This window comes from Falco biarmicus, chromosome 3 (genome assembly GCF_023638135.1).
Source record: "Falco biarmicus isolate bFalBia1 chromosome 3, bFalBia1.pri, whole genome shotgun sequence".
Taxonomy (NCBI): Eukaryota; Metazoa; Chordata; class Aves; order Falconiformes; family Falconidae; genus Falco; species Falco biarmicus.
Window position 1 is genome coordinate 70,419,569 of NC_079290.1, and position 26,029 is coordinate 70,445,597.

The 26,029-nt window shown below is 38.1% G+C and overlaps 1 protein-coding gene across 4 annotated transcripts in view; it reads left to right on the forward strand.

Annotated features, from left to right (window-relative positions):
- Window positions 1-26,029, forward strand: part of CARMIL1 (capping protein regulator and myosin 1 linker 1) — a 238,815-nt gene that overhangs the window by 97,727 nt on the left and 115,059 nt on the right. For all 4 annotated transcript variants that reach the window (XM_056331333.1, XM_056331334.1, XM_056331336.1 and 1 more), the window contains 9 exons: window positions 229-317; window positions 5,118-5,212; window positions 9,490-9,576; window positions 13,224-13,327; window positions 15,226-15,303; window positions 15,416-15,492; window positions 16,419-16,523; window positions 21,238-21,307; window positions 25,537-25,618. In XM_056331333.1, coding sequence (XP_056187308.1) covers window positions 229-317; window positions 5,118-5,212; window positions 9,490-9,576; window positions 13,224-13,327; window positions 15,226-15,303; window positions 15,416-15,492; window positions 16,419-16,523; window positions 21,238-21,307; window positions 25,537-25,618 — 787 coding nt within the window. The remainder of the gene's footprint in view (window positions 1-228; window positions 318-5,117; window positions 5,213-9,489; window positions 9,577-13,223; window positions 13,328-15,225; window positions 15,304-15,415; window positions 15,493-16,418; window positions 16,524-21,237; window positions 21,308-25,536; window positions 25,619-26,029) is intronic.

Consider the following 26,029-nt stretch of genomic DNA (forward strand, 5'->3'; position numbering starts at 1 on the left):
CTGATTCATAAATGGCTGGCTTTTAGTCTGCTTCTTGCTTCTCTGAGTCTTTTCCAGAAGCCCTCTGTTGCAACCTAATTCTCTCTTGGATGTTTCTGGTATTTTTGCTTACTATTTATGTATGACAAGTAGCTGGTAGTGGATCCCATTGTGATGTACAGCTTATAACTGAATAACTATCTGTTCCATGTTTGTGTTCTTTAACTCTGTTCTGTTTTTCTGTGGCAGTCCACTGATGTCTGTGAGCAGATACTGCGAGTGGTGAGTAGGTCCAGTCGGTTGGAAGAACTGGTGCTAGAGAATGCTGGGCTTAGAACGTAAGTAATTCCTTTGAAACGTCTTTGAAATGTCGCATTAGTTACTGCTTACTCCCAGTAAAAGGGAAGCGTGTTAGTCAGAATTAGCATTAAAAAAGCTTGTGCTCGATGTTTACCTTGTTCTGAGGAGCCTGTAGTCACAAGCTTTTAATCAGGTTTTCCAGAGGTTCCTTATGTCCAAGAAATCCCTTTAAACTGATGGTTTTTTTTAAGATTCTGCCTGGAGATTTGGGTTAAGTGGAACAAAATGGATTGGATGAAAGCATAAACCCTAAGTCAGCACACACCATTCCTCTCCAGATATGATTGCCAATAGAAGTATGGGCACCTTTTTATCATTTAAAAAACAGTGTTTGAGGTTTTAAGAAAGCGTATTATTCCATATTGCGTAAGAGATTATTGTTTCTTTACCAAGCAAGCTCTTTTTATCTTACTGTGGACTTCTACATTAGCAACTTTTTAAAAGAAGCTAAAAGTAGATAGTTAAGTTTAATGCCTTGCCATAGCCTTAAAAAAAAGGTACATAAAGGTAAGCCATGCAATTTAATCCTTGCATATATTTTAAATATGGTAAGTTGTAGTTACTAGGCATTTGGGGTTTTTTTCCTTCACAGGAAACAGGAGCAAAGTTCCAGTGACAAACTAGCCCAGTTGGAAGTATTTGTAGCTTGCGTTAGTGTCAGAGACCATATAGGTAGGATAAACTCTAGCACTAATTTTTTTTGTTAATAAAAAAAAATAAGTAGAAAGGTGGGAGAAACAACACTATACTGAATTACAAATAAAGAAGGGAAATGAGCACAGCAAAAATATTTGGTGTGCGTTATATTGTCTCCACTTCCATTGTTTGGGTCGTCTTCTTTTTAAAATGGGTTTTGCATTGGAATACCTTTAAAAGAAGATACCCTAATTGACAGAGGAAACTTGAGGTCAGTTTGAAATTACAGCTAAACTTTCTGATCCCTAGTGCACTGCCTTTAATAGCTGTCAGTGAGACATAAGCCCCTGATTGTAATCGCGTTTTTCTTGCCATATGCACCATGAAACCCAGTGATAATAATTAACATTAAAAGATACATTGACTGCCTTTGCACATCGCTCACCTTAATTTATCACATTTGGATTAACTTGGTTCAGTTTTAATGGGACTTGACAGATAATCAACCTGTGAATTTGGTTTTCATGTCTCCATCTACATGCACAGTGTTTGGCATTTTGCCTTGGTGTATATCTGCTCCCATCAGCGTTGTCTGTTTTTGTCAAGGATGCATTTGTCTGTTTTGCCATTTATCATATCTGCTTGCTAGGAGGAAATCCTGTTGTTACTGGGTATCTTCCTTCACGTAGCTTACCAGTCATTTTTAATGAGCAGTGACAGAATGCCAAACCAGGGTTAAGAAAGAGCTACCAAGAGCAGTGCTTTGAGAAATAACCTGAGAGCTGCCAGAGCATTTTTCTTCCTGCAGCAGAGTCAGTTTAAGATGTTTCCATTCTTTCCTACCTCCAGCCACTCATTTCTGTGATTTGGTTTGGGCCATGGACCCATAAACACTTGTCATCCTCCCAGCTGATGAGACAGCAAGCTATTGTGCAGTAGCAGTCATAAAGACCCAGGACTAGGGAAGTGTGGACTTGCTGTTGGGGAAAACAGGATGTCAGGTGAAACTCCCTGTCTGATCAGATTTCTGCCTGTTTAGATGTTCCTGAAAATTTTATTCCCGTTGCTATTTCTTTAACAGACATAAGGGGTTCAGTCCAGATTACGTTGGACGGCTTTGGTGCATATAGCAAACATTAACGTTTTGGTGAGGTGATACCCAGATTTCAGGGAAAGGAGAATCATTCAGGACAGCAGGTGTCTTAGAGGAATGGGACAATATGTGATAACCAGAATATTCATTTCCATGAAACTGCAAGGCAGGCTCTTCAGTCTGCAAAGGCCTGTTTGTAGGAGCTGGTGAAAATTACCTATTTGTTGAGCTTGCGTAGCCTCTGGAAGCTGGCAGGCAGAATTTCCTTACCACCTTCCACACCATCTTCTGCAGCCTTGTTCCAAAGGGAGCGGCCAGCTATGACAGGGGGAACAGCAAAGGTGCCTGCTGCTGGTTCCTGAAGGGCCTTTTGACAGTGGTGATACATTTCATCTCTGCTGCATCTGCATCTCATCAACCACCTCTGCTGGTTGAGCTCTGAATGTTCTTAGATCTAACAGTGTTGGTCCCATACACATCCTTTTTTTTTTTTTTTTTTTTTTTTTTTTTTTTCTGTTACAGGGTTTTTATCTAGACAGTTCTTTTGGAATTGTTTGTCTCAAATTTCCAGATCTGTGGTATTCTTACCCTTGGTGAAATATCCTTACTCTGCCATACATATAGTTAAATTGAGTCTTTTTTGGGCTTTACCTCCAAGCTTGAATGTCCTCAATTCAGACAAGCATAGCTGTGCAATGTATACATAGTGAGTTTGATGCTTTATGGAAAATGTCAGACTTGCATTGCATGCTCTGTTCATGAAGTGTGCAGCCACAAATAGTAGTGAATTTTAGGACTTGAAACAAAAAGCGGGCAAAGGAGGGGAAGTGATGTTGCCCAGTGAGCAGAGCCCTGGTTCCTCCATTTATGGCAGAGGCTGCACATGGTTAGGGAAGCCTAAGGCAGAGCTGCAACATGGTTGGGAAGTACCCAGCATGAGTAGGGAAGTTGTATTAGTTTTTTCCATGACATGACTCTTGGACCTCATGTGCCCTACATAAGTAATCCAGTGCTTTCTGGTGGCAGTCAATTTACTGTGCCTTTGCTAGGTAGTTCAGACACACCCCAGTTGTCCAAAAAGGTCTGGTAATCCTGCCTGTATTGGTGGTGGAAGCTGAGCAGAGCTTGTAAACAAGCTTGGAGGTGTAGGCAGAATACGGTAATTACAAGAATCTGTTAGGGATAAAGGAGGAGGAGGAAACTTCTCATGAAGAAAGGGGTTTGTTTGGTTTTTTTGACTCGAACCTTCATTTTTCTTGGCTGGACATAAGAAGCTTGAGTCAGTTGCCTAAGCACAGGCATCTAGTACCATTTGCAATGCTGGAGGGTATCCACAGAGTGTTGGCAAATGTAACTGAGGATCTACAGGAGATATGTAGTCTTCTGCAGCAGCAGCTGGTAGCAAAGCAGGATACCCTGAGGCCTGTCAGGTGGCAGAGATTCAAGCCCAGAATTTCTTTTTGTTGAGTGTTTGTATTCATATGCTGCTTGTATTTTTAGGAAAAGAATACGCTTTTCCTAAAGGCAGCCCATCATCATGCGTTTGCAGTGCTGGCACCTGTTCTAGCCCCAGGAGTCTGTTTAAGGGCACAGGGTTTCAAAGGGAAACTAAACTTCCCTGGAACATCTCTGTACTCAAGTACACCTTGTAACAACAGATAACTAAAAGCTATTGAGGCTATTGCTGTCCAGTTGCCACTCTTTTCCAGATAGTGGAAGAGGATGCTATCTCCACTGCAGTTCTCAGCACTCAGACTGATCTATAGTTTCACGGTACACAGGATCTGTCCTGAGGAAAGAGGACAGTGTTAATTATCACTCTTCTAGCAATGTAGCTGGTAGTTCTCCACCACTGGGCTACAGGAGGTAAGATGATGTACTTTAGGGCAGAGATAGAAGGAAGCTCAAGGCATATTTTTTGTTTCTACCTCAGTGTCTAACTTAGGTGAAGTAAGAGCATTGAAATTATAGTCTCAGTTTTAACAAAAGCACACAGTACAGCTAGTCTCTTAATATGTGAAAGCTTCCCAATAAGTACAAGGGCAGATTTGAGGAGAGCTGGTAAAAGCCGGTAGCCTTCTGACTTAATGTGAGGAACATGTCTCCATCAGAGTCTGACAGTGTGATTGTGTAGGAAAACCCAAGACAGCTTTGATTTAGTGCTGTGGGTGGTGGTAATCCAGCTGCAGCAAAATGAGACAGGTTTGCATTCCCTTGCCTTTCAAGTGGATTTGGAACAGAGGTAGGTGATGCTACTACAGCTACCTCCCATGCTTGGTTAAAGTTAATTCAAAGCTATCTGTGCTACCTGGTGCAGCTGTTGTGAGCGTTGTAGAACTGATACACCATCGTCTCTCTTGAGACCTGTTGGCTAGGTCTGTGGTCAGCAGATATGTACTTTGATGCTTCCTATTAAAGAAGCAAGAAAAGACCAGTTCATCAGTGTGCTGCTGTTCTCTGAGAGCGCTATTCCTGCTGTCTTACAAGGTCAGAAATAGTCCTGGTTTGTTGACCTTCTGGATATACATACTGCAAAGCCCATCTGTTTCAGTGACTGTTGGTAGAGAGCTGCTGCAAGTGTGGGGGTTGGCTTGCGAGTGAAAGAGGTGGTGGTATGCAAGTTGATGCATATATCCTACTCATGCATGGCATGGAGGAAGTGGAAGATGTGGTCAAGTTTTCACTTATTTGTGGAACTCTAATTTCACATCTTCAGACCTGTATCAAAAGGAGTCTGAGCTTTGACTGAGTGCCTTTCAGTCTCTTGGGTCACAGAATAAATAAATAATATAATAAATATTTTCATATAAATTTTCATATTATAGATATATATATAAAATAAATAATTAAATTAATAAAATAACCTGCTTTGAAAGATAGTAAATTAGCCAGATAAGCTTTGTTTAGAGCTGTGAAGAATCAGCTACTGCTCTGCAGTAGGATAGACAACTTCTGACTGGTAATCCCCTTGATGCTTTTAAGCCTCAAATGTGCTGTTGATAGAGGAAATAACAGGATTTTTTTCTCCCTCTCTCTTCTTTTCTTCCAGAGATTTTGCACAGAAACTAGCCAGTGCCCTAGCCCATAATCCCAGCTCAGGACTCCATACGATCAACCTTGCTAGCAATCCACTTGAAGACAGAGGTACTGTAACATTTATATTTTCCTCTTTCTACACATGTGATGGGAGGATTACTGCTGCTTCATTCAGCTTTGCCTGAACAATAGGTTATTGTTCTGTGTGTAATGCTATTGTAAATACCTGTTGCTCACAAATTACTGAGAATTGCTATTCTTTTTTGGTTTATATGTATCCATTAGCTTGTTGAGAAATATTTAAATGTCTTAAACCAGGCATGGATTTCATTTACATTTCATTACATTTTCATACAGGTTTCTTTTAGAGGAAGGTAGAACACAGTGACTATTTAGGACTAGTGGGTAAATAGAATGGTGTGCATTTTTAAAGGCAGTGTAATCAGTTGAAAGATGAAGCATGAGGGAGCTTTTAGATTTTCCTGATGGCTTTGTGTTTTTATTTCAGTCATAATTCTATATTTATATTCAGTATTGAAACGATTCCTTTTTTCAGCTTTGTGCTAGTCCATTGTGTTGCCAGCACTTGGCGATGTTCAGTAGTACTGGCATAACTGGCATCCTTTATGGAGCAAAGTGCTGTTGACTCCACAAGATGGAAAATCAAGCTGAACAGCTCAGCTTTTCTCAGGCTAGGCACCGCTAGGCATAATTTCAGTACATATCAAGTCATTCCCCTCCCTTGTCTACTCTCTTTTCACCCAAGAGGCATTTATTTTTAAAATAAGGTTACATTCTTTCAGTCTGGAGTTGACCCTTCGGCGCTGCCCATGTGAGATTTCCATTTGCTCCACTTAATGCATTCCAGGCACACAGTGTTCTGGCATCAGACTATCTTGTGCTTCTGTGTGGCCAGAAGAAAAATAAGAATTTTATACAGTGAACCTTTGCTTGTATTATTTGCTTTGTTTTGGGGAAATTTTCCAGTATCTTTGCTGTCATGTTTCAAAATGGAAACACTGTTCGTTTTGTTTACAGCCTAACTGACTCAGAATGGTGTTAAGTCAGAGTTTTGTAGGCGTCTCTCCTCAGCGAGGGGAAAAGAAGATGGGAAGGTGTTTTTTTTTTTTTTCCTTTCCTCTTTTTCTATGTCTTTTCCTTTGGACTAGATACAAGTATGAAAATATTTTTGTTTTTCAGAGTAGTTTTTTATTTAAAATTGTTCACATGAATCGCTACAATTCTTCTGATTACCTCTTGCCTGCTGATTACTGCTTGCCATCCTTAAGAATCCACAGCACATGAAAGCTTAGGTTTTGCTGAAGAACAAGATACTACAATGTGCCGTAGGCCTAACTGCATTTTGCAAAAATTTCTGTTGTAAGCTGGAGAAAGGCTGTTACTTGGTGATTCTACTTTTGAAGAAGCATATTTAGATTGTGTTATACAAAAGGCTTTTTCAAAAGGAACTAATTTTTTCCCTGAAAGCAAAACAAATGACCAGATATTTGGTAGATACTCTAAAGTGCAGGGGATTTTTTTTTAATTGAAAAAAACCCTTGAACGTATCAATGTGGGCACTTTTTTTGCAACAAACCTATAGATTAGACCCATTCTGCAGTATCCACATACAAGATACAAATGAGATGCAGAAACTACAACTTGGAGAAATTAGTAGGACTTTTTCGTTATCTCGGTCTCTCCTGTCACACATGCAATTAAGATTTGACCTTTTCATTAGAGAATTAGAGAAGTTATAGGAGTATATGTGTCTTTTTCTTTTCTAAAAGAGAAATTAGCTATAATTGCAATGTGCAAATATTGCAGCTTTTCAGTTTAAGAAAGATTTACATGTCCTGTGATCTGATGTCCACTGAGTGCAAGGTAGATTTGACTTTATTAGAAGGGGCAGCAAGCATTTCACAAATAAAAGCTGGCATAATGGAGATTCATGTAAAACCATATGGATTTTGGAAAGTATCTCTTGAAATCACCTGCAGGAACTGGAAGTTCAACCAGGTTATTTTGCAGTCATAAGGGAAACAATATAGTTGTGTGAATTATGGGGAAAACCATATCATTGTGCCTTGTTTGACCAAAACCCCACCCTAAGCTATTTTATATTATTGCGTACCAATAAGTAAAGATGTATTATTACATTAATGCAACTGTGTATTCCAATAACATGGGAAGTGTACTTAGTTTAACTAAGGCATAGGACCTGACTTCAGTTCAAATACAAAGCAGTGTTCATATGAAATGAATTACACTGAGACCAGCCTCTTATTTTGTGATTGGCTTTGCTTTATAGTACTGTCAGTATTTGTGAGGCTATACCTGGAAAGTTTATTGTCAATCTTGGATTTAAAATCTAGCTATGCTAAAGCGATGGGAGCTTTGCTTTTGGCTCTAATAGGATCAGAATTTAATCTCCTATTTTGTTAAAAATAATGCAAAACAAACATACTGAAGCCTAGAAATATGCAAATTTGGAGCTGTGTGCCTGGATGCAGTTAACACTACTTCTGCCATTAGAGCTCTCACCCCTGTTATGAGGTTAGCAAAAATGGGTGGCTTAAAGAGTGCTCAAGAGCCAGAGTGACCAGAAGCACTTTTTCTTGTCTGCACCTGATTCCTGTATCTTATAATTGGGTGCATCCTTAACCCCTAGTGCTGCTAGAATGTGAAAATTATTCAGCTTGGCTAGAGTGATAAGTGGTCTGCAGATTATTAGCTAAATACAAAGATGGAGAGGTAAAATTATTTGTTGCACATCTTACTTAAAATGCTTCACAACAAAAATTACATTTGTGATATCCTTAATGATTCTGATTGTAGTTCTTTTTTACCTCTTGCCAGCATAACTCTACTTTGATTTTAAAAGTATATATTGTGACTAAATCAGCTTAACAAATGTGGACAATCAGCTGCAGAATATAAATTCTGAGGCCAGCTTAAGATAGATTGAGCGTCCTTCAGAGGAGCTAAAAAGATATTTATTTTTTTAAAATAGTAGAGCTATGAGAGAAAATCCTATTAATATGACTTGCTTCATTCTTGCTGAAAGTTCGTTAGACACCCAGTTACCATTGTGCTTTAGAATAAATGATGCCAAGGCATCATGGGTCTAATATTTTGGCAATATAAATAAAATACAGTAAGTTGTTTTGAGCTGTGTGGACATTGCAGCTATCACCAGCATACACAGCATGCTTTTAAGAGACCATTTAAAAAACCCTTACAATATCCGCAAGGCAGCTGCTCTTTCATTATCAGTGATAGGTAAAATGTGATAAAAGCAGAGTAAACATATAAATATATGTGATAAAAAATATGTGATAAAAAACAGAGAAACATGTGACATACTAGTGGACTGTTTCATGTCTGCATATGTGGAGAGGGGTATCAGCTTTTTCATTTACTGTGTTTTGAATCAAGTAAAAGGCTTTACCTGCTTTCTCTTTGCCCTTTTCTCTGTGAGTAGGTTGCTGTAGAGGAGTATATTTCACACCTCAGGTTAAGCCTGGAGTCTCTGTGTTGATTTATTCCTCTAATAAATATTTAATGGATTGGTTCCATTGTTATTTAGGATGTGCCCTCTTAAACTTAAATCTTTTGCTTAAATGGGTGGATTAAATTTATGGAGTGTGGAACTTGGATACACTGAGAAAGGGCTTTAATGAAAAGTGTGGGTTTGGATTTTTTTCCTTTTTTTTTTCTTTTCTTCCCTTTTCCCGCTGAGGTAGTCCAGTCTGTGTCAGCATTTGAATAGATTTTTACTGTTTGGGATCACGATCACAAGTGGTTGTAGCATTTCCAAGCCTGCGTCCTCGCTGGTAGCTGTAGGTGGCCATTATGACTCAGTTGATGTTTCAGGTTGTTAGGGCTTACCCCAGAATAAGAGGGCAGTGTTAGCCAGTGTGGGTTTGTTTCTTGCCTTGACAGCCCTTTCTTTAAAAAAAGAAAAATAGTTTGAAGTTTTACAGGAAGTACCATGGTTGAGTTTTATTTTCTGGTTGGTTTTATATTGCTCAGGTTTTTTTGGCTAAACCACAGACCTTCCAGATTTCCCAAGTGCTATTTGACATACGTAATACCTTCTCTTTGGCACCTTCTCAAAAGTATGTGTGTATTATATAGCTTTTAAAGTAATTAAGGTGACTCACGGATAGTTAACAGCAAAATTCCCTGTCTGTTCAGTGGTTAGCAAAGGAGGGGTCTTGTATGGTCATAAAAAGACACAGTCATTTTGGGCCACACTCACAGTGAGTGTAGTTCCTCCTGTAGTTCCACCAGCGCAGTTTGCCCCTGATGTGATTGCTGGGAAAACCTGAGATCACACCATTGACCTGAAAATGGGCATTTTCTCTTTGCTCCCCCAATAGGTGTGTCGTCTTTGAGCATCCAGTTTGCCAAACTTCCAAAGGGACTGAAACACTTAAATTTATCTAAAACTTCCTTGTCACCTAAAGGTATGTTTTATAAGTATGCGCCTTTTTCTGTTCTAAAAGTTTCAGGCTTCTATCCTATAATACCTTTTCTTACCAGATTATAAAGTAAGTAATTCTGTAAATTATTTTCATGTGTTTTCTCAACAGTGCAGCTGCTTTTTTGCAGTCCTGCGTTGCTAAACTGTGGGCTGGATTTTGTCGCCTTCAGTTCTTTCAAAAAGTTTTACTTGCTTCTGTAAACTTTGGGCTTGAACCTGTATTGTAAAGAAACATAAATTTAGAATTGGCATATATGATATGTTTCATATGTGCTTCACAAAGATGTCTGAAACAAAAACGTGTAGGAAATTTTCCAAATTTTTGCATGAAATTATTATATGAAATCAGGTGTTGTGACAAAGGCTGTTAAGTGATTTGCTCAGAGTAAAGACTGCTTTATTTTATAATGTATAAATTTCCAATTTGATATTGTAATTGAAATCTATGTATATTTTAACAGTAATAACACTACTGAAACAAGTCAGAAGCTTTCAGGATTTTTTTTTTTGCATTGCTATTTTACAAATAATAGATGCAGTCACCTCTTAAACAGACTGCACAAACCAAGGGTCTCTCATATAGAATGTGGGTATTAAAAATAGAAAAAATGTGCTGACATTATTGCAGCTTTTTCACAGATCTTGATGACCTGGAAAAGATGAGCGAGTTATGATCTATGAAGGACATCAGTTGATAACAGATAGGAGCCATGCTCTTTTAGTCTTTTAATATTGCTCTGTGAAGTGCATATTCTGTGTTCTCCTAAGTTTTAAGGGTTGACCTGGGGGAATGTGGGTGGGGAGAAGGGTTTTTGTTTGGTTCGTTTTTATGAGTGTCTGTAGCTCATGTTATGGTTAATTAAGCATTAAACCCTAAATTAAATTTTTCAGTCATGATTTTAATTTAAAAAGACTTTATTAAACTGTGGGGTTGTTTTTTTCCTACTGCTAACTCCAATTTTGGTGACAAGCAATTAAGAATCTTGATTCACCTTACATGTACTCTTGAAATTAGATGTTCATGAATTTGACAAATTCATGCAGTTCTGGTACATTCATTCATCCTGTGCTTTTCTTCATGCGATCTGAAGGATTTTAGCAAGTGCTTGTGATCATGGAGTCAAGAGAACACTCAAGCTACACTTCCATCTTCATAAAGAATAAATGCAAGCTAATGAAGTTCATCCACAAAACTCGTGTCATTAAAAATGAATTCTGAGGTTATGAAAGGAATTTGGAAGGTTTTTAACACTTTTTTTTTTAAGACTGTCTTTAAATAAAAGCTGAAAATATTCTCCAGTGTGTTTAACACTGACTTCATGTGAAGTCCAGGCTGCTTTGCAGTATCTGTTCTCCACAGTGTAACATGTCATCGTGAATATTGTCCCATGGCAGCTCCTCGGTATTACTTAAAGTACATGTACATCTTAAATTTGGAGTTCTTATAACCTTCTGCACCTGAAGAAACTCAGCTTCACCTCTTCGGTTGCTAGCAAACCCATCTATCTTAGTCAGTTTTTCTTTAATTTGGGATGACATTACTGAATTGGTTTTAACTTGGGAGGCCATTTTTGAACTTGTAATATTTTCTGTGGGGAAAGTCCAAAGGAGACCTTGGATCTTGGTTTCAATAGACTGCAAGGTGCATGGATTTTTTTTTTCCCAGCCTTTTTTTTTTATTATTATTATTTTGAGCTTTTCAGTTTCAGAAATTCTGTACAATCCTGGGCTGGTTTTGACCTTACTTAACAAGAACTTTCTATTTGAGATAAGTTTCAAAGATTGAGAAGTGAAGTTCAGGTGGTTACTTCCCAGCTGATCTTTCTTCAAATTTTGTATCTCAAAGTTCTGAGAGCTATTAACATTCTGAGCCTCCCGAGACTAGTAAAAGAGCATAAAAGATTGTCTGCAAATGAGAGTGAGATTACTGTTAGAGTATAGCATGAGGTAAGTGAAGTTCAAACAGAAATTTATTGATTTGAAGATTCTGGTTAAATGGAAAATTCTAGTATACTCATTCAAAGACAGGGCTTGCTTTTCTGAGCCTGAGCCAAAGGCTAATTGAAAAATCCATCAGTCACATTGTTTGCCTTCACTGATGTGGCTGATTTAGAGCAGTTGGCTCTTTTTAACATGAAACAAGTAGCAATGTTATGGATTGTTTGATAGCTCTTCTTCTCCCTCAAACTCTGACACTTCTGAATTCCCAGACTTGGTTCATGATAGTATATGCTGAACTGTTGACAGTACAGTATATTAATTTCTACTTCTTGTTTACAAAAGGTGTTGAGAAGACACACTAAAGTGAACCCAGAGCTATAAGCTCTAGTGGTTAAATAGAACTTTTAGATCTTTCAAAGTTTCAAAAAGTGTCTGAATTTTACCTGTATAGATAAGGTGTGGTTTCAACAATGCAATGTTTAGATGGAAGTAAAATTACACCAAATGGAAAAGTTTTGAAACTTGGCAAAGATGTCGCTGTGCTTTTGGTTCTTTTCAGTATCAAAAGTCTCCTTAAACCAAGAGCAATACTGCTAACATGGGAGACTTTTAATATTCGGAAGCTTGGAGAACTAAATCACTGACATGGGGTATTTTGGTCTGCAGTGCCTTGCTAGCTGCTTCCTCCACATCCTCACTGGTAAATCCATTTTGTAACAGTTTTTAAGTGAAGAACGGATGTGTTCTATCCATTGAATGCCAGCCCATTTTCATGGTCAGTAGCTTTGAGAAATTGCCCAATATTGTGTACCACATCAAAACACCTGCCTATTTCACAACTTCAGCTGGGCACTTACAAAAAAACTACTGCATCTAGTAAAGGACACAGTAATGCTTGTGTGATGCTTATGTATGTGGTGCTTGAAAGGCCGTAATAGCTATCTACAATAAATTAAGAATTTGGTGGTAAGCTACAGAGCCCTTAGATGAAAGTTAGATTTGAAGGACTTGGAAGTAGCCATGCCCTAGTTTGTATTTGGAAAAGCTGAAGAATTTCAGAGGAAGAAAGCTCTGACTGTCTTGTACCCAATGTGAGCTTTTTAATTTTAATGTGAAAAAATAGTATTTGTTCTGATCAGGAACTGGGAGTCTATGCATCTCTTGATATTTTAATTAACTAACTTTTTCTGAAATTACAGGCAAATACATTAATTGAAATATTTTTAATTTCTAGGTCTCATCAGTCACTTCTGAAGTTCTGGCAATTATAATTGTTAATGTACTTGCTTTTCCACAGATACTTTCATCTAAATATTATTGTTTGCAGGAAGGCACTGACAACATTCTGGAGTAAACTCTGTTTTAAAAATCTGTTTCAAAGTGGGATTGCACTGTTAAAGCCACTGTAGGCTTGGCAAAAAGACTCTTTCCCTGGATCTGGGACCTATAACATGCTGTGGCTCCCTCAGGACAGCTGGTGGAGCATGGTCCAGAAAAAACGGGCATGCTGTGGCAGGGGAAGGGTGTCCTATCTGCTTGGTGATGTGTATTCCTCTGCTTCGATGGTGACAGGAGGTCATTAAACATTTGTGTATGTCTGTGTTCACTGAAATTGTGCACTTGCAGGGTCTGGGCCAGTTTTTTCTAGAGTCAACTAAGTTGAATATTGACGTTTCTTTTTTTTGGCAGGGGTGAATAGCCTTTCCCAGTCACTGAGTGCCAACTCACTGATCACAAACACGCTCATCTATCTTGACCTCTCAGGGAACGCGCTCCGTGGCGATGATCTTTCAGTAAGCGCTTTCTTCTCATTTGGGAGTTAATGAATGGATGTTTTAATTAATTGTTAAGAGAAAGGCAAAGCCACTTTGCTTAGATCCTTTTTTGCCAGCACATTTCTAGTGGGGATAGAAAACAACATTTTGATCTCTGCTCTTCAGTGTATAGTTAGAGAATTAAATTACCCCACATGACTAAAATCCACATAATTTAGGTCACGCTTTTAGTCTTTGGCTTCTGCTGGTAAACAAGAAAACTGCAAGTGTGCCACTTGTTTCAGTGGACTGACCATGCTCCCCGAGTTCTGTTTAAAAGTGACCAAAGCACAAATAAAAAAATCATCATCTTTTTAAGGATGTGTATTGCAAACTTTTCATTGGAACGTTGGAAACAAACAATTTCTTTTGATTTGGAAAGACTACATTTCTGGGTTTCAGTATTTTTGTTTGTGTAAATAAATGTGTACTTCCTTGGCACATGCTGTTGAAGCTCATGGTTCTTTGAAGAATGTTACTATTTTTTAACTTACTTTATTCAGTTTATCAATTGCCATAGAGGTGCAGCTCTATTTTCTCCAAAACAAAATCCAATTAGTTCTCAATTTCTATTTATTCAATTCTTGACTGTTACATCTGTATTTCTCTTTTGCATCAAAAGTTGTGTGCATGTAATTGTCAGGTTTTGGATTCTTTCAGTATTGATCATCTAAAATACACAACACTAGAGTCATCCAATCTTATGATTTAAAGTGCAGCCAGACATTATACTCTGACTTTTTCACAAATCTTACTAGTTTCAGGTTCATCAGCATACTCAAAGGGGTGTCTTTTCATACATAAGAGGTGAAAGTTTCACTGGGACGGGGATTTCAAAGGTAGCAAACAAATAGTTAAATGTAAATAAAGGCACAGTGAATTACTCTTTAAGAGAGAAAAACATAGCAAATAATGTAAGAACAAAAAGTGAAGTAAAATGTACAACTTTGATAGGTAATGCTTAAAGAAACCTGATGTCTACCTACGTTATTTTAAGGGACATAAATACAAGATGTGGGGCTTTTCTTAGCCTGTCAGAAAGAGAGAGATACAGTTCAAAGAAAAAGATTAATACTGAGATCTCCGAATGTGTGGAACAGTTTTCCAACTGAAGTAAGGCAATCCTGTTATTTAGCAATCAAAATAAACCCCTAGCGAAGCACATGGATTTTTAACGCAGGGACCTTTCTTGCACTGTAGGTATAGGGGCTAAATGACCTAATTTTTAGGAAGATGGATCTATTTTAGAAATTTAGAACATGCTCTGTTTGGCTGGATTTCATGTGGAGTTGAGCATTCTGTGTTTCCGTGAATTAGGTCATACTTTTATCTCTGTGTTGTTCTCTGAGCCTAAAAAAACCCTGCAAAATAAAACAGCATATAGTAAGAAATTTTACGTATGCTAACATTTACATGTCATATCCTATGCAATGCTGAAGCCATCAGTATTAAAATCTTGTTACCTGTTCTGTGTTCTCCCTTAAACATTTATTCATTGCTTCCCTTCATGCTTAAAGGGGCTGGCCTAAACTTACAAACTAATTAGCCTTTCTGAAAGGTAATAGCAATCTGAATGACATTCTGAGGTATTTCTAACTAAATTATCATTTCTGTGAAAGTGAATTGCAACGTAACTCAAAAATTGTGCATGAAGAGTAAGGTTTGCTAAATGTAGCCTGAGCGACATTTTTTCACTGTTACTTCAAAAAATGATAGCCTTCAAAAGTAAAACAGGTAGTATTGATTAGGAAAAGAAGTTTCAGACATAACTCTTGTAGTGCTATTTTATAATAAAAGCCTAAAATGTAATGAAAAATGGCAGTCCAGTAATTGGTGTCATAATATTAAAATTCTTTTTTTTCCTCTGTTAATTACAGAGCCTGTACAATTTTTTGGCTCAGCCAAATGCCCTTGTTCATCTGGATTTATCCAACACGGAGTGTGCGCTAGATATGGTAAAGATTTTTTTGTGGAGATTCAAATACCAAGGGAACGTTCCCCACCTTCTATCTCTAGGTAGTTTTCTGGGTTAATATAAAGTCAAGTCAATATTCTGTTTCAAACCAGGTGTGTGGAGCCCTCCTTCGTGGATGTCTTCAGCATCTAGCTGTTCTTAGCCTCTCTAGGACTCTGTTTTCTCACAGGTACAGTTTGAATGTCATTACTCTCAACTCCTGCAGTATTTAGTTTTATAATTTCTTGCTCTCACGTTGCACCTTTCTTTTTAAGAAGAAATCTCAGACTTCATAAAAGTCTTAAAAGTCTTAGTCTCTCTTAAAGAGAAAATATTTTTTGAAAAATAGGTATTACTTATTCCAAGCAAAATGTTTTCTTTCGCTTTCCACTCTTTGCTAGATGGCTGTAAAATAAGCTACCTTGTCTAATATATTTTTTGTGATACTGATGCAGCGGAAAGTCTCTATATAGCTTTTGTCTCTTAAGAGGCGTAACATCAGGCTTTGAAGTCTGACTGACATGACTCCTCTTTAAATTTTGGTTTTAAAGTTTGTATTTTTCAAGGTTACAAATGCTTTTTTTTCCTTTTTTGCCCTTTTCTGGGAGGAACTTCCTTTGAAAGTCTTTGAGACTGAGCATTGTAGAATACTTGCATTGTAGGAAATATTAACATTAGCTTCTGCTTTCTTCAAATCAGTGTCTTGGGTCCATATCAGAGATGATACCTAATTGGGGGTAAGCTACTCCAGTGTGGAGTAATTATTTTTAGTAGTGAAAAGGCAATTTCAAGGGGTTGTAATGTCCTGTTTGATCTTCTGCTCATAAGTATGTTCATTATGAAGCAGGCCTAAATGATCATTCTTTGTAGTTCACGAAACAGAAGCTAGATAATAATGTCTTTTGTGCAGCCGTGCAATGCTGAGGATTGTTCGTTGAATCAACATTTTGATGACATTGTATTTCTAAGCTAATTGAGAGCCACTGATTACAGAGGTATTGAAGGTAGAACAAATTAAACATGTAAAAGATCATTACAATTCTGATGGCTTGCGTTCACTATTTATTGGCATGAGGAGTCTAGATGCTGCTACTTAATGAATTTGTTTACTTACAGAAAAGGAAAAGAAGTCCCTCCCTCCTTCAAACAGTTTTTCAGCAGCTCACTTGCTTTGATGCAGATTAATCTTTCGGGGACTAAACTCCCTCCTGAGCCTCTAAAGTAAGAATTTAATTTCATTTTCTGCTGTTGCCTAAAACCTAGTTTGCATTGTTATGTGAGTGCCTCATATTAAAACTGAAAGGGAAAGGATTTTGCCTTTTCCCCCCGCACTGTACATTATTGATATTGCAAGGGTGAGTTTCATAATGATCACACATTCAAGAAACGTCATTTCCGTCTCACAGTTGAAACTATTAATCATATTTTTTCTATGGGAATGTCACAGCTCTTTGTCTTCCATCAACATTTTTTGTGATATGTTTCTTGCGTTGTGGCTTATGAACAAAACTGTTTGCTTCACAGTAAAATGGGATTACTTGTGTGAGCGCCGTTCCTTTGAGGCTGCAGTATTGCAACAGCCATTGTGAAACTGAACCTGTGGCAGTGCTTGGGAGGAAAGACCTATTGCACAGAGTTAGGCCCTCCGTTTTGGGGCAGAGGTGATGGCAGCAACCTCTAGGAATGCTAAGTGTAATGTGCCTGCTATATGTTACCCATCCTGTGGCTGACAGGTTCTGGTGATATGGACTGGGTACTGGAGAGAAACAGCTTACGACCTAATGCAGACTGAGGGAAATTGCAGAGCACTGTGTCACCCTTCCTGTGAAGTGTGTAGTTTTGAACTGTGTTGAACTTCCCAGGCATAAAATGTAAAGGTGTGTTTTAAAGTCAAGATAGGTCTAGTAGATAGGTCTAATCTAGATAGGTTGTTCTGTGATTCTGGCAGAATCCTTGTCTTTATTGGGCTAAATTAAAGCAAGCGCTCTTTCTGGAGTGTCAGCTTGCTAGCTAATAATACACATTAACATACACAACCCTATCTGTAGTAGGCAGCTAGGCATGTTCACTCGCCATTTTGGGGAACACACCTCCAAAATCCTAACCTGGACACAGATACAGAGATATGTATGTATATATATGTATACGTGCATGGTTGGGAGCCTGCCTCCAGAGGGAGAACAAGGAAGGGAAGTGGGCAGTAGCTCAGCAAGGGAGTAGGTAATGAATGGAAGCTGAAGGGCAAAATCAGAGATGTAGGGTATATAAAGAGTAGTTAGTGAGTGCCACATGGAAAGCTTTGGATACACTCTGGGGGAAGTTAAGGGAGAGAAAAGTGGCAAGGGCCACACAGGAAACAGTAGTGTACATTGGGGATTTTTTTTTTTCTTAAAGTAATTTGGCATTGGAGAGGACAGTACAATATGATGCTTAAGTAAGTTGCACTGGATTTGAATAAATATTCAACTGTGGGAGCTGATCATTTTAGCTCTGACCTTTCACTCTGTTCTGTGTGATGCCCTGGGTTGCTGTCTTGCTTGCTTAGACTTTGCTAGGATGAGGAAGGTGTGTTACTGATGTGTTTTCAAACAGAAGGTGATTATTGAGAAACACATTGCTTGATTCTGATTAATTCAGGGCTATTGATTCTGTGGTGGAGGGCAGCAGGGAGCTATATTCAATGAAGCAAGAACAGAGGATGTATGTGACTAGTACACAAGACAATCTTATCAGTGCTACAGGGAAAAAAAGTATGCTGTGAGACACTGAATAATCTAGTCAGATTGGAAAAGGTGAGAAGCCCCAGACACTAAAGTTCATATTTAGCTCTTCTCCTTAGCATGTTTAGTATCTCCTGGGGTATGAGGACTTTTGGCAGGTGAGTGCTCTACAGTTGTCTGTGCTCATGGAAGATGTTTTTGTCTTAATTTATCCCAAATACTTGTGACCCCTTTGTCTGCCAGCTGTGCAGCAATTGAGATCTTCCCAGTCTTTTTCAGCCAAAATATCTGTATTAGCCAAAACCTACTCTGTTGATAGTGTTTAAGCTAATCTGGCTCAATTTGACTGAATTGGGTTGGAAGGAGTTATTTGCATTACTGGTGTTGGTGGAAGTAAAGAGGCAATGATGGATACTGTAGGATGAGCTGAGAGCAGAAACCTCTTTTTCCAGCACAGACAGCTCCAGAAAGGAACATCTGTCGAAAGTCCAGCTGGACAGAGATGGTCTCAGCGTACATGCCATGCTCAGCTGGTTGACATGGACTTCTTTTGTTTTGTTCTGATGGCAATGTTCACCTCTGCCTAGGAAGTAGGACAGAGCTCTTAAAATTTTTTGGGTAGTTTCTTTGATGTGCTTTCTCTCTGACCTGAGTTTTTTCTTCAGTCTGAGCTGAGTGTATTTCATAACAGTACAGAGAACTATGATCTACAGCACACCTTGCTTTCCCTCTCAAACGCAAGATGGCTTGCTATACACTTCAAAAGCATCCTGTGGAAGTCTGTCTGGTGTTCTGAGGGTGTGCTATATCCTGGGGCAGCTGCTTAGCCTTTTGGTCTTAACAAAACTTCTATAGAACAATCAGGATCATAGGATTTGTTAAAGACCAAATGATGGAAAGACCTTTTTTGAAACAGATGTGTTTGTCATTGCCAAGACTGCAATGGAATATGAGGGATGGTTTCTAGAAGGAAAAATAAAAATTACATAGTGTATGAGACTAGTACTTCTCTGGCATCTTTCATCAGTGCATGTCAAAAAGCTTTTCACAATACAGGCCTTAGAACTCTCCTGTGGCAAGGGAGAAGTTCCTTTGTGTCCATGAACCAGAGGTCACAGAGTTGGATGTGTGAGTCAAGATCAAGCCTTCCTACAGAAAAAGATTATAGATAAAATGCAGATACGTGACACCCTGAGTCCCAGAACTCCCTGATTAATTGTTATTTGACTTCTTTCTTATCAACTTCCTTTAGATCAGCAGTTGTGGTATGTTTAATCACATATGCTAACAGTGAGTTTAAAGATGTTGGTTAATCAGTGCAGTCAGCAAAGGAGATGAACTGGCTTGTACAGTGATGGACCTGTTAATACAAGTCAAGCCTTTCGGGAAAGAAGTTTGGTAATAAAACTGTACTGCGATGATGCCACATAGTAAGTGGGGGAAATGGTGGTTTTAGTTCTTATAGTTAATATAGTTAATGTTCCATCCCTGCTTGCTCTTTTGTTGTTTTTTTTTTTCTTTTTTTAACTGAGTGAAGCAGTTTATGCTCTCTTTTCCTTGTTTTAAGTGTGTGTTGGCATTTTTGTTCATTTACAGACATTGCCGAAACTTTTATTTTGATCTGTCAGTGCTGTGACAAGCTTCTGATATGCTTCTCATGCAAATGCTAATTACAAGGCCAATTGTTGCATTCTACATCTAGCACAATTAACAAGACCTTTCCATGTATTGTATTGCCATGTGTGTGATTTAAACATAGTGGCTCAGTACAATTATATTATGTCTGCCTTCAGTGCCTTTAAATGATGGTAATTTTTCATGACAAAGAATTGAGAAATCATGAGATTTTCTTAGGATGAGTTTATAGGGAAGAGGTTAGGAAAAAAACAACCCTTTTTTCTTCCTGTGAAGAGTATGTTTGAAGCAGCATTGTGTCTCTTTTTTTAATCTGCATTTTTTTTACGGTTGCACTGTATTTTTTTACAATACCTCAAAATGTGTAGGAAGTTCTTTGTAAAGTCATCATCATCCAGACTAACTGAATAAAACCATGGTAGGGAAGGAAATACAGACAATGATTGTCTAAAATTTTTTAAGAAGTTTTGCAGAGCTCTCACGTTTTTTTTGGTCTTATATTAATAGCTTAAGAAGTAAATAAGCATAAGATATTTGCCTTAATTTACAGTGAAGGTCTGATTAACATCCTTCACCTGCAGAAAAGATATAAATAGGTTTAAATGAAAAACCATCCCGGGGCTGCACATTTTAAATACAGCTTTTACACACTACTTGCATAGCAAGTGTGTAGGCAAATGGCTCAGCAAAATGAATTGCTTTTTATGTCTATGCATCAGTAGTTCGGATTTTGTTAGCTTGCTTTTGGCTGAAATGAAGTTTGGGAAGGAAGTCATTCTGTTAGTCTGTTCAACTACTAATTCAAAGCAGCATCTATTGTAGAGATACTAGAAGGTATACACAAATTGTTTGCTCCTTCTGTAAGACACACACTGTTGTGCTTCTTGATTTGACACTATTAATACAAATGTGATACACTAACTTTTCTATGTGGAAACAAACTTCTGTAAGGCTATAAAGGTGGATTTATGAAAATCATAATCAGTTGTTGCTACACTTGTCTGCCATTCTGCGTAAAGATAAAGGATACCAGTGTCTGGGAATATAATTTTGAAATCTGTAAATATTTATTGGGTTGCAGAAGTGGAGAATTGTGTGATATTTGAACACGATCCCAGCATTCGAGTGTAACAGGCACTGTGCCTTGCTGAAATGGCTGGCTGCACTGCATCTTGCATGTATTTAAAAACCACGTTTTTTTCCTGAATTTTCGGAAAATCAGAGTTAGTGCAGTCATACAACAAACATTCCTTTTGTAATCATTTGATGCTGTTTGAAAGCAAATGTTGAAGAAAATTCATCTCTGATGAATGTTACTAAATGTTGATGTAGCATTAGTTTTATGGTTTCTTTATTAGCCTTGCATCCCTGCAGTTTTTGAAGCTGCTGTAGTGTTCCAAGTGTGGCAGGTTTGTGCTGACATTGTCACTTAAGAAATAACTGCTCAGCTGGTGTGGTTTTGGTTTGAAATGGTTCTTTGCATTATAGGTGTATTAACCTGTGATTGCTTAGATGATGATGTAAAGCTGCTTTTTTTTTTTTTTTTTTATTTAAACGGTTCTAAAATTGATCTTTTTCAGAGCGCTTTTATTAGGCCTGGCTTGCAATCACAATCTGAAGGAGGTGTCTTTAGATCTCAGTAGCTGTGAGGTAAGGAATATTTATCAGGATGTGTTCAAAAGATGCAATGATGTGGAATTAGAGTTCCCATGAAATCCACTGGGTGAGATATTCTTTCTCTGTAGTCCAAAGTTGTGGGAAAGGTAGAACTCGGAGAAACAGCAAAAATCAGCTGCTGTGTGTTAACAACATCCTAAATAATGAGCACAGAGGTTCAAAGCACCTGCAGCACCAGATTGGCAAAACCCTCCTTGCAGTGTAGCTGTTCTAGATACTGAGCCAGCACTCGCTTGCTGCTTGGCAGCTTCTGCTCTCTGGTGCTGTGATTGCAGGGGAACCTGCAGCAGGACTTTCTAAGGTGCCCAAATTTGAATGGGTCCAAGGAAGCAGTATGCCCCAAAGGCGTGTCTTGTGGTTCCATTGTCTTCCTTCAGAACTGGAGACGTGCTTCCTCTTCTGCAGGTTTGCTTTTTAACCTTGAGAGAAATTCTGCTTTCCTAATCAATTAATCAATTCAGGCCAATAGGGAACTTTGGTAAAAGTTGATTGAAGCATGCCATTAACACAAGATGCACTGTGCAAATGGCTTTAAGTATCTCAAGAATAAATGAAAACAATTGTGGCAGCTTGATTTGCTTTATCTTGTTTCCTCTTGCTTCTCTGTGCTTTGCTGTGCACGCTGTTTCCCAGGATTGTTCATACTCCCGCAGGATGGTACCTGCATGGCTACATGAGGCAGTTACATAGAGAACTGTGTGGACTCTGCCAAAAACATGAACCAGCTTAGGCTGTTGTTTAAGCTACAAAGAAAGTCTCTTATTTGTTAGGCAAATTTTTCCAAGTCCCTTACCTGGGTATTAACTGCTCTGGAAGTACCTTTCAAATGCAATGGTTTCCCTTTAAGTAGAAAACATGCAATTTGATGAACATGTTGAGGTGTAGTAATCCTTGCCTTAGGTTGGTGGTGGATTGCTTTTGGAATGCGCACATGTTTCCCTATGAAGAAAAAACCCAAATTGTTGTGAATCCATTTCATAGTTGTTTTGATATTTTATGCTTTTTAAAAAGTGGTATTACTTTGAAGAGCACTACATGTAAATTCCAAATAGAAAAGCTTTCAAGTCAAGTACACATGCTGCTGACTTCTGAGTAGAGAGATCAGATGGGTGATAATCTTTCAGAGGGAGGAAGGAGAAAGGAGGAGTATTGTAAGTAACAAAAAATCAAGTCCTGTAATCATAACCTTAAAGGGATAAGTTAATAAAACACAAACACAAATAATGAGAGTATAAATTAGCATGTAAATCAACAAGGGTTGACAGGAGTGAAAATGTTATCCTTTCATTAAATAACCCCCAGGATGGCATATGGAGGAGCCCTTTGAGGGGCTTTATTGGATACCAAAGCACATGTGGTCGTGGCCGATTCTCATGATAGAAAAGAAGGAATTGTGCCCAACTGAGTATTGCGTTCCTGTAGCTGGTCCCTCCAAACCGAGAGCATTTCCTTAGATCCTTCCCTTAACATTTTTTCATGTCACTGAGCTTTTTCCATTCTCATGTGCTTTGGAAAGAAGTTGTGCTTCCAGCAGCAGGGAGCTGGTGTGCCAGGAGTTGGGAGTACTCTCAGTGGGCCCAGCACTGCAGGGTCCTGCTCCACCGATGTGAGCTGGGCAGGGTGATCTGCACCCCGAAACAGTCATGGGAAGCTCGGAGCTAGTGACCGTCACTACTCCCAGCTCCTGCAAGCACACGCTGTTAGGAGGCTAGAAGGCTGATGCTTCAGCTTTGCCCTCCTCTTCCCTTCATCAGGCAAGCTGTACTTTACTATGGAAGGATAAAGCTGTGTTCCTTCCCTCTCCCACCACTTTTTATTTGCTCTCATAATTTTCTGGTATATTAACTCCAAGCTTAATCATTTTATATCGCTTGTTTAGTTGTTTTTTTATTATTTTTACTATGAAAATTACATTTTTATTTCTACCTGCTCAGCACTGATGTATTTCACTCTCTTCCCTTCTGCTTCCCTTAGCTTGGTCACTGTGTAAGTACCCTCCGTGCTTTAACTTAATTGTTAAATCAGTAAGCAGCTTTGTTTGCCCTTCCCATATTGGTACCTTATAGCTTTGAACATGCTTGGCATTTTTAATTGTTGAAGGGTTGTTCTTCATAATTTGAATAAGAGCTTGTCTTTGTAGTCTCAGAAGTATGTCATATAGGAGATGTTGCAGATGGTTGTGGGTTTTTTTAGTATCACAATTCACATTGATGAAATAGCCCTTCAATTAATCTCTGCTTTTATATATATTATTTTAATGCAATTGCAATAAATTTTGATCCTGAAAGTCAAGTTGTTACCATCACCCTCAGATTAAATAGATAACACCATTTGTGCACATGAAACTTGTGTATTTAAAATGTTGAATATAGAGTTATTGGTACAAGGTTGAAAGCTGCTCCTGAAGAATTGTCCACTTCAACTCTCAAAGTATATATATAGCATAAGCATTTGGATTCTATTGTGAGTATCATTTTAGTTTGTAGAACCTTTACCATACCAACGACCAATCCAAGACTGCATATATTCTGCCAGTTCCGTATATTCTGCAACAATAGATGTGACACTGTATACGATGGCTGTCTTGTGGTGGCCCGTGCTGAGGGAGCAGCAGAGAGCAAAGCTGAGTGATTTTGGCATTCATACACCAAATGTTACAAATGCTTTACAAAAATAAATTTTAGTTAAAATTGCACTATTTCTGGCCCACAGACTTTAATCTGGCCACTTGAGAGGATAGGGTGAAGGGTTGGTAGGCTTTATTTTATGCAGAAGAGGCAAGGTGCCCTTATGTTCTATATCTGTTACGCTTCCAGATGAGACTTATGATTTAGATGTTGTCTTTGATCACCACTATTCTTGCAATGCTCAGGCCAAGTTATTCAGCTGCCTGTTAAACAATGACATAGTTCAAGCTTTCTAAAAACTGCCAAATCAAGTCTTTATTGGAAAATCCTTCTAGAAGGCATTTGTGGTTCTTTAATTATAGTATGGATAAAAGGGACTATTTACAGAAATATCAGCAGGTTGATTCAGGATATTTAGCCAAGTCAGTCAGCTATGTAAAATATTACTTACTTTTTATGCACAGGAAGTGAAAAGACTATTTCATGTTTGAAAAAAAACTTTTATTTTTTTTTTTTCTTTTTTCTTTTAAGCAAGGAAAGTGAAAATGGAAAATGTGAAAATAGAATTTTTGTAGAACTTTTCCCCTCTTTTGTCAAAGTCATTTTCTGGGGATGTGTATAAAGTGAAATGCACTTTATATAGTTTGCATAGCTGCAATAAATAAGAAAATGCTTTTCCTTCTTTGGAAAAAAGATATGTTGCATTGTTTAATTCAGTAGCATTAGTGAAAAAGTGTGTAAGTTTTCATAACTTTGATTCTTAATGCTGATTTTTCCCCTAGGCCATTTCATTGTTTTTTTCATTAAATCCTGACATTTCTTTTACATTAATGTAATATTTCAGATGAATAATATCATAATTGATACTTTCTAGCTAGGCATTTTTGTTATTGTTGCTGGTTTTCTCTTTTATGCCTATTTTAAAATTAAGAATAATGTAAATTACTGATTTCTCTTGTTTATGGTCTTTTGTGGCCATTTTACAATTGAATTATTTAAATTTTCAATAACAGGAAAACATAATTTTGTTGGGTTTGGGGGTTTTTCATATAACTTGCTACTCATCTTTGACCTGGGCACCCTAGTATTGTGCTAAGAGCTGAAGGAAGATGCATACTTTAAGACTTGACTGTAGTTGAATTCAAGGGTGGCAGTGTTGCATGCTTATAGGCTGGGCTAAGTTTGTTTATTTTTCTCATGGGACATTGGAAATGTCCTGGTCCTTTCATGTAGAGAACCCACACCAAAGTCCTGCAGTCACTGCCTGGCACAAGTGCTAAAGGATTCATTGTGTTTACACAATTTTAAGTCTTTTCCCGATTTAACTGCTGAGCAGTAGTTTTAAGAGAAAGGAAAGAGAGTCCCTTTTCTCATTTATGGCAAATACTGAGAATGAAGGATGAGAATAGTAGGAAAGTGTTCATAGGCCGTCACCTTGATGGCTATAATTTCTTCTGTTGCTGTTGGTTTGGCTGCTGGTAGTGCCTTCTGTATTCACAAAGCTCCTACCACTGTTTTCTGTGTGATCTTGAAACCATAACTAGTTTGCAAAAACGGATGATGTTTTGTCTCTAGTTAAGATCGGGAGGTGCACAAGTCTTGGAAGGATGCATAGCAGAAATACACAATATCACCAGCCTAGATATTTCAGACAATGGTAAGTACACAGAACAGGAATGGAGGGTCATGCAAGTTGAGAATCTGAAAAATGCTTCTTCTTTCTGCTGAAAGTAATCAAGGATGGTCATTCTTGCTTTATGATTATTGGTGATATTGATTATGGAAATGTCTCAGACGAAGAACTCCTATTGATACAAAGTGTGTAAGAAATGTTAATAGGCTAACGGTACCCCCAGAAGTTTGTTGTTTGAGATCAATGTAACAGCAGAATAAATTGATGGCAGCAAGTGTCAGATCTAGAGGAAAGTGGGTTTAAGTGCAAGAGGATGAGAATTTAAATGGGAAATGAAAGTTCAGTGAAAGAAGGAAGGGAAAGTATCAGGTACAGAACGAAACTGAGATTGTGACACTGAAGAAGTGAGAGTGAAATTTGAAGCAAACAGTCAAC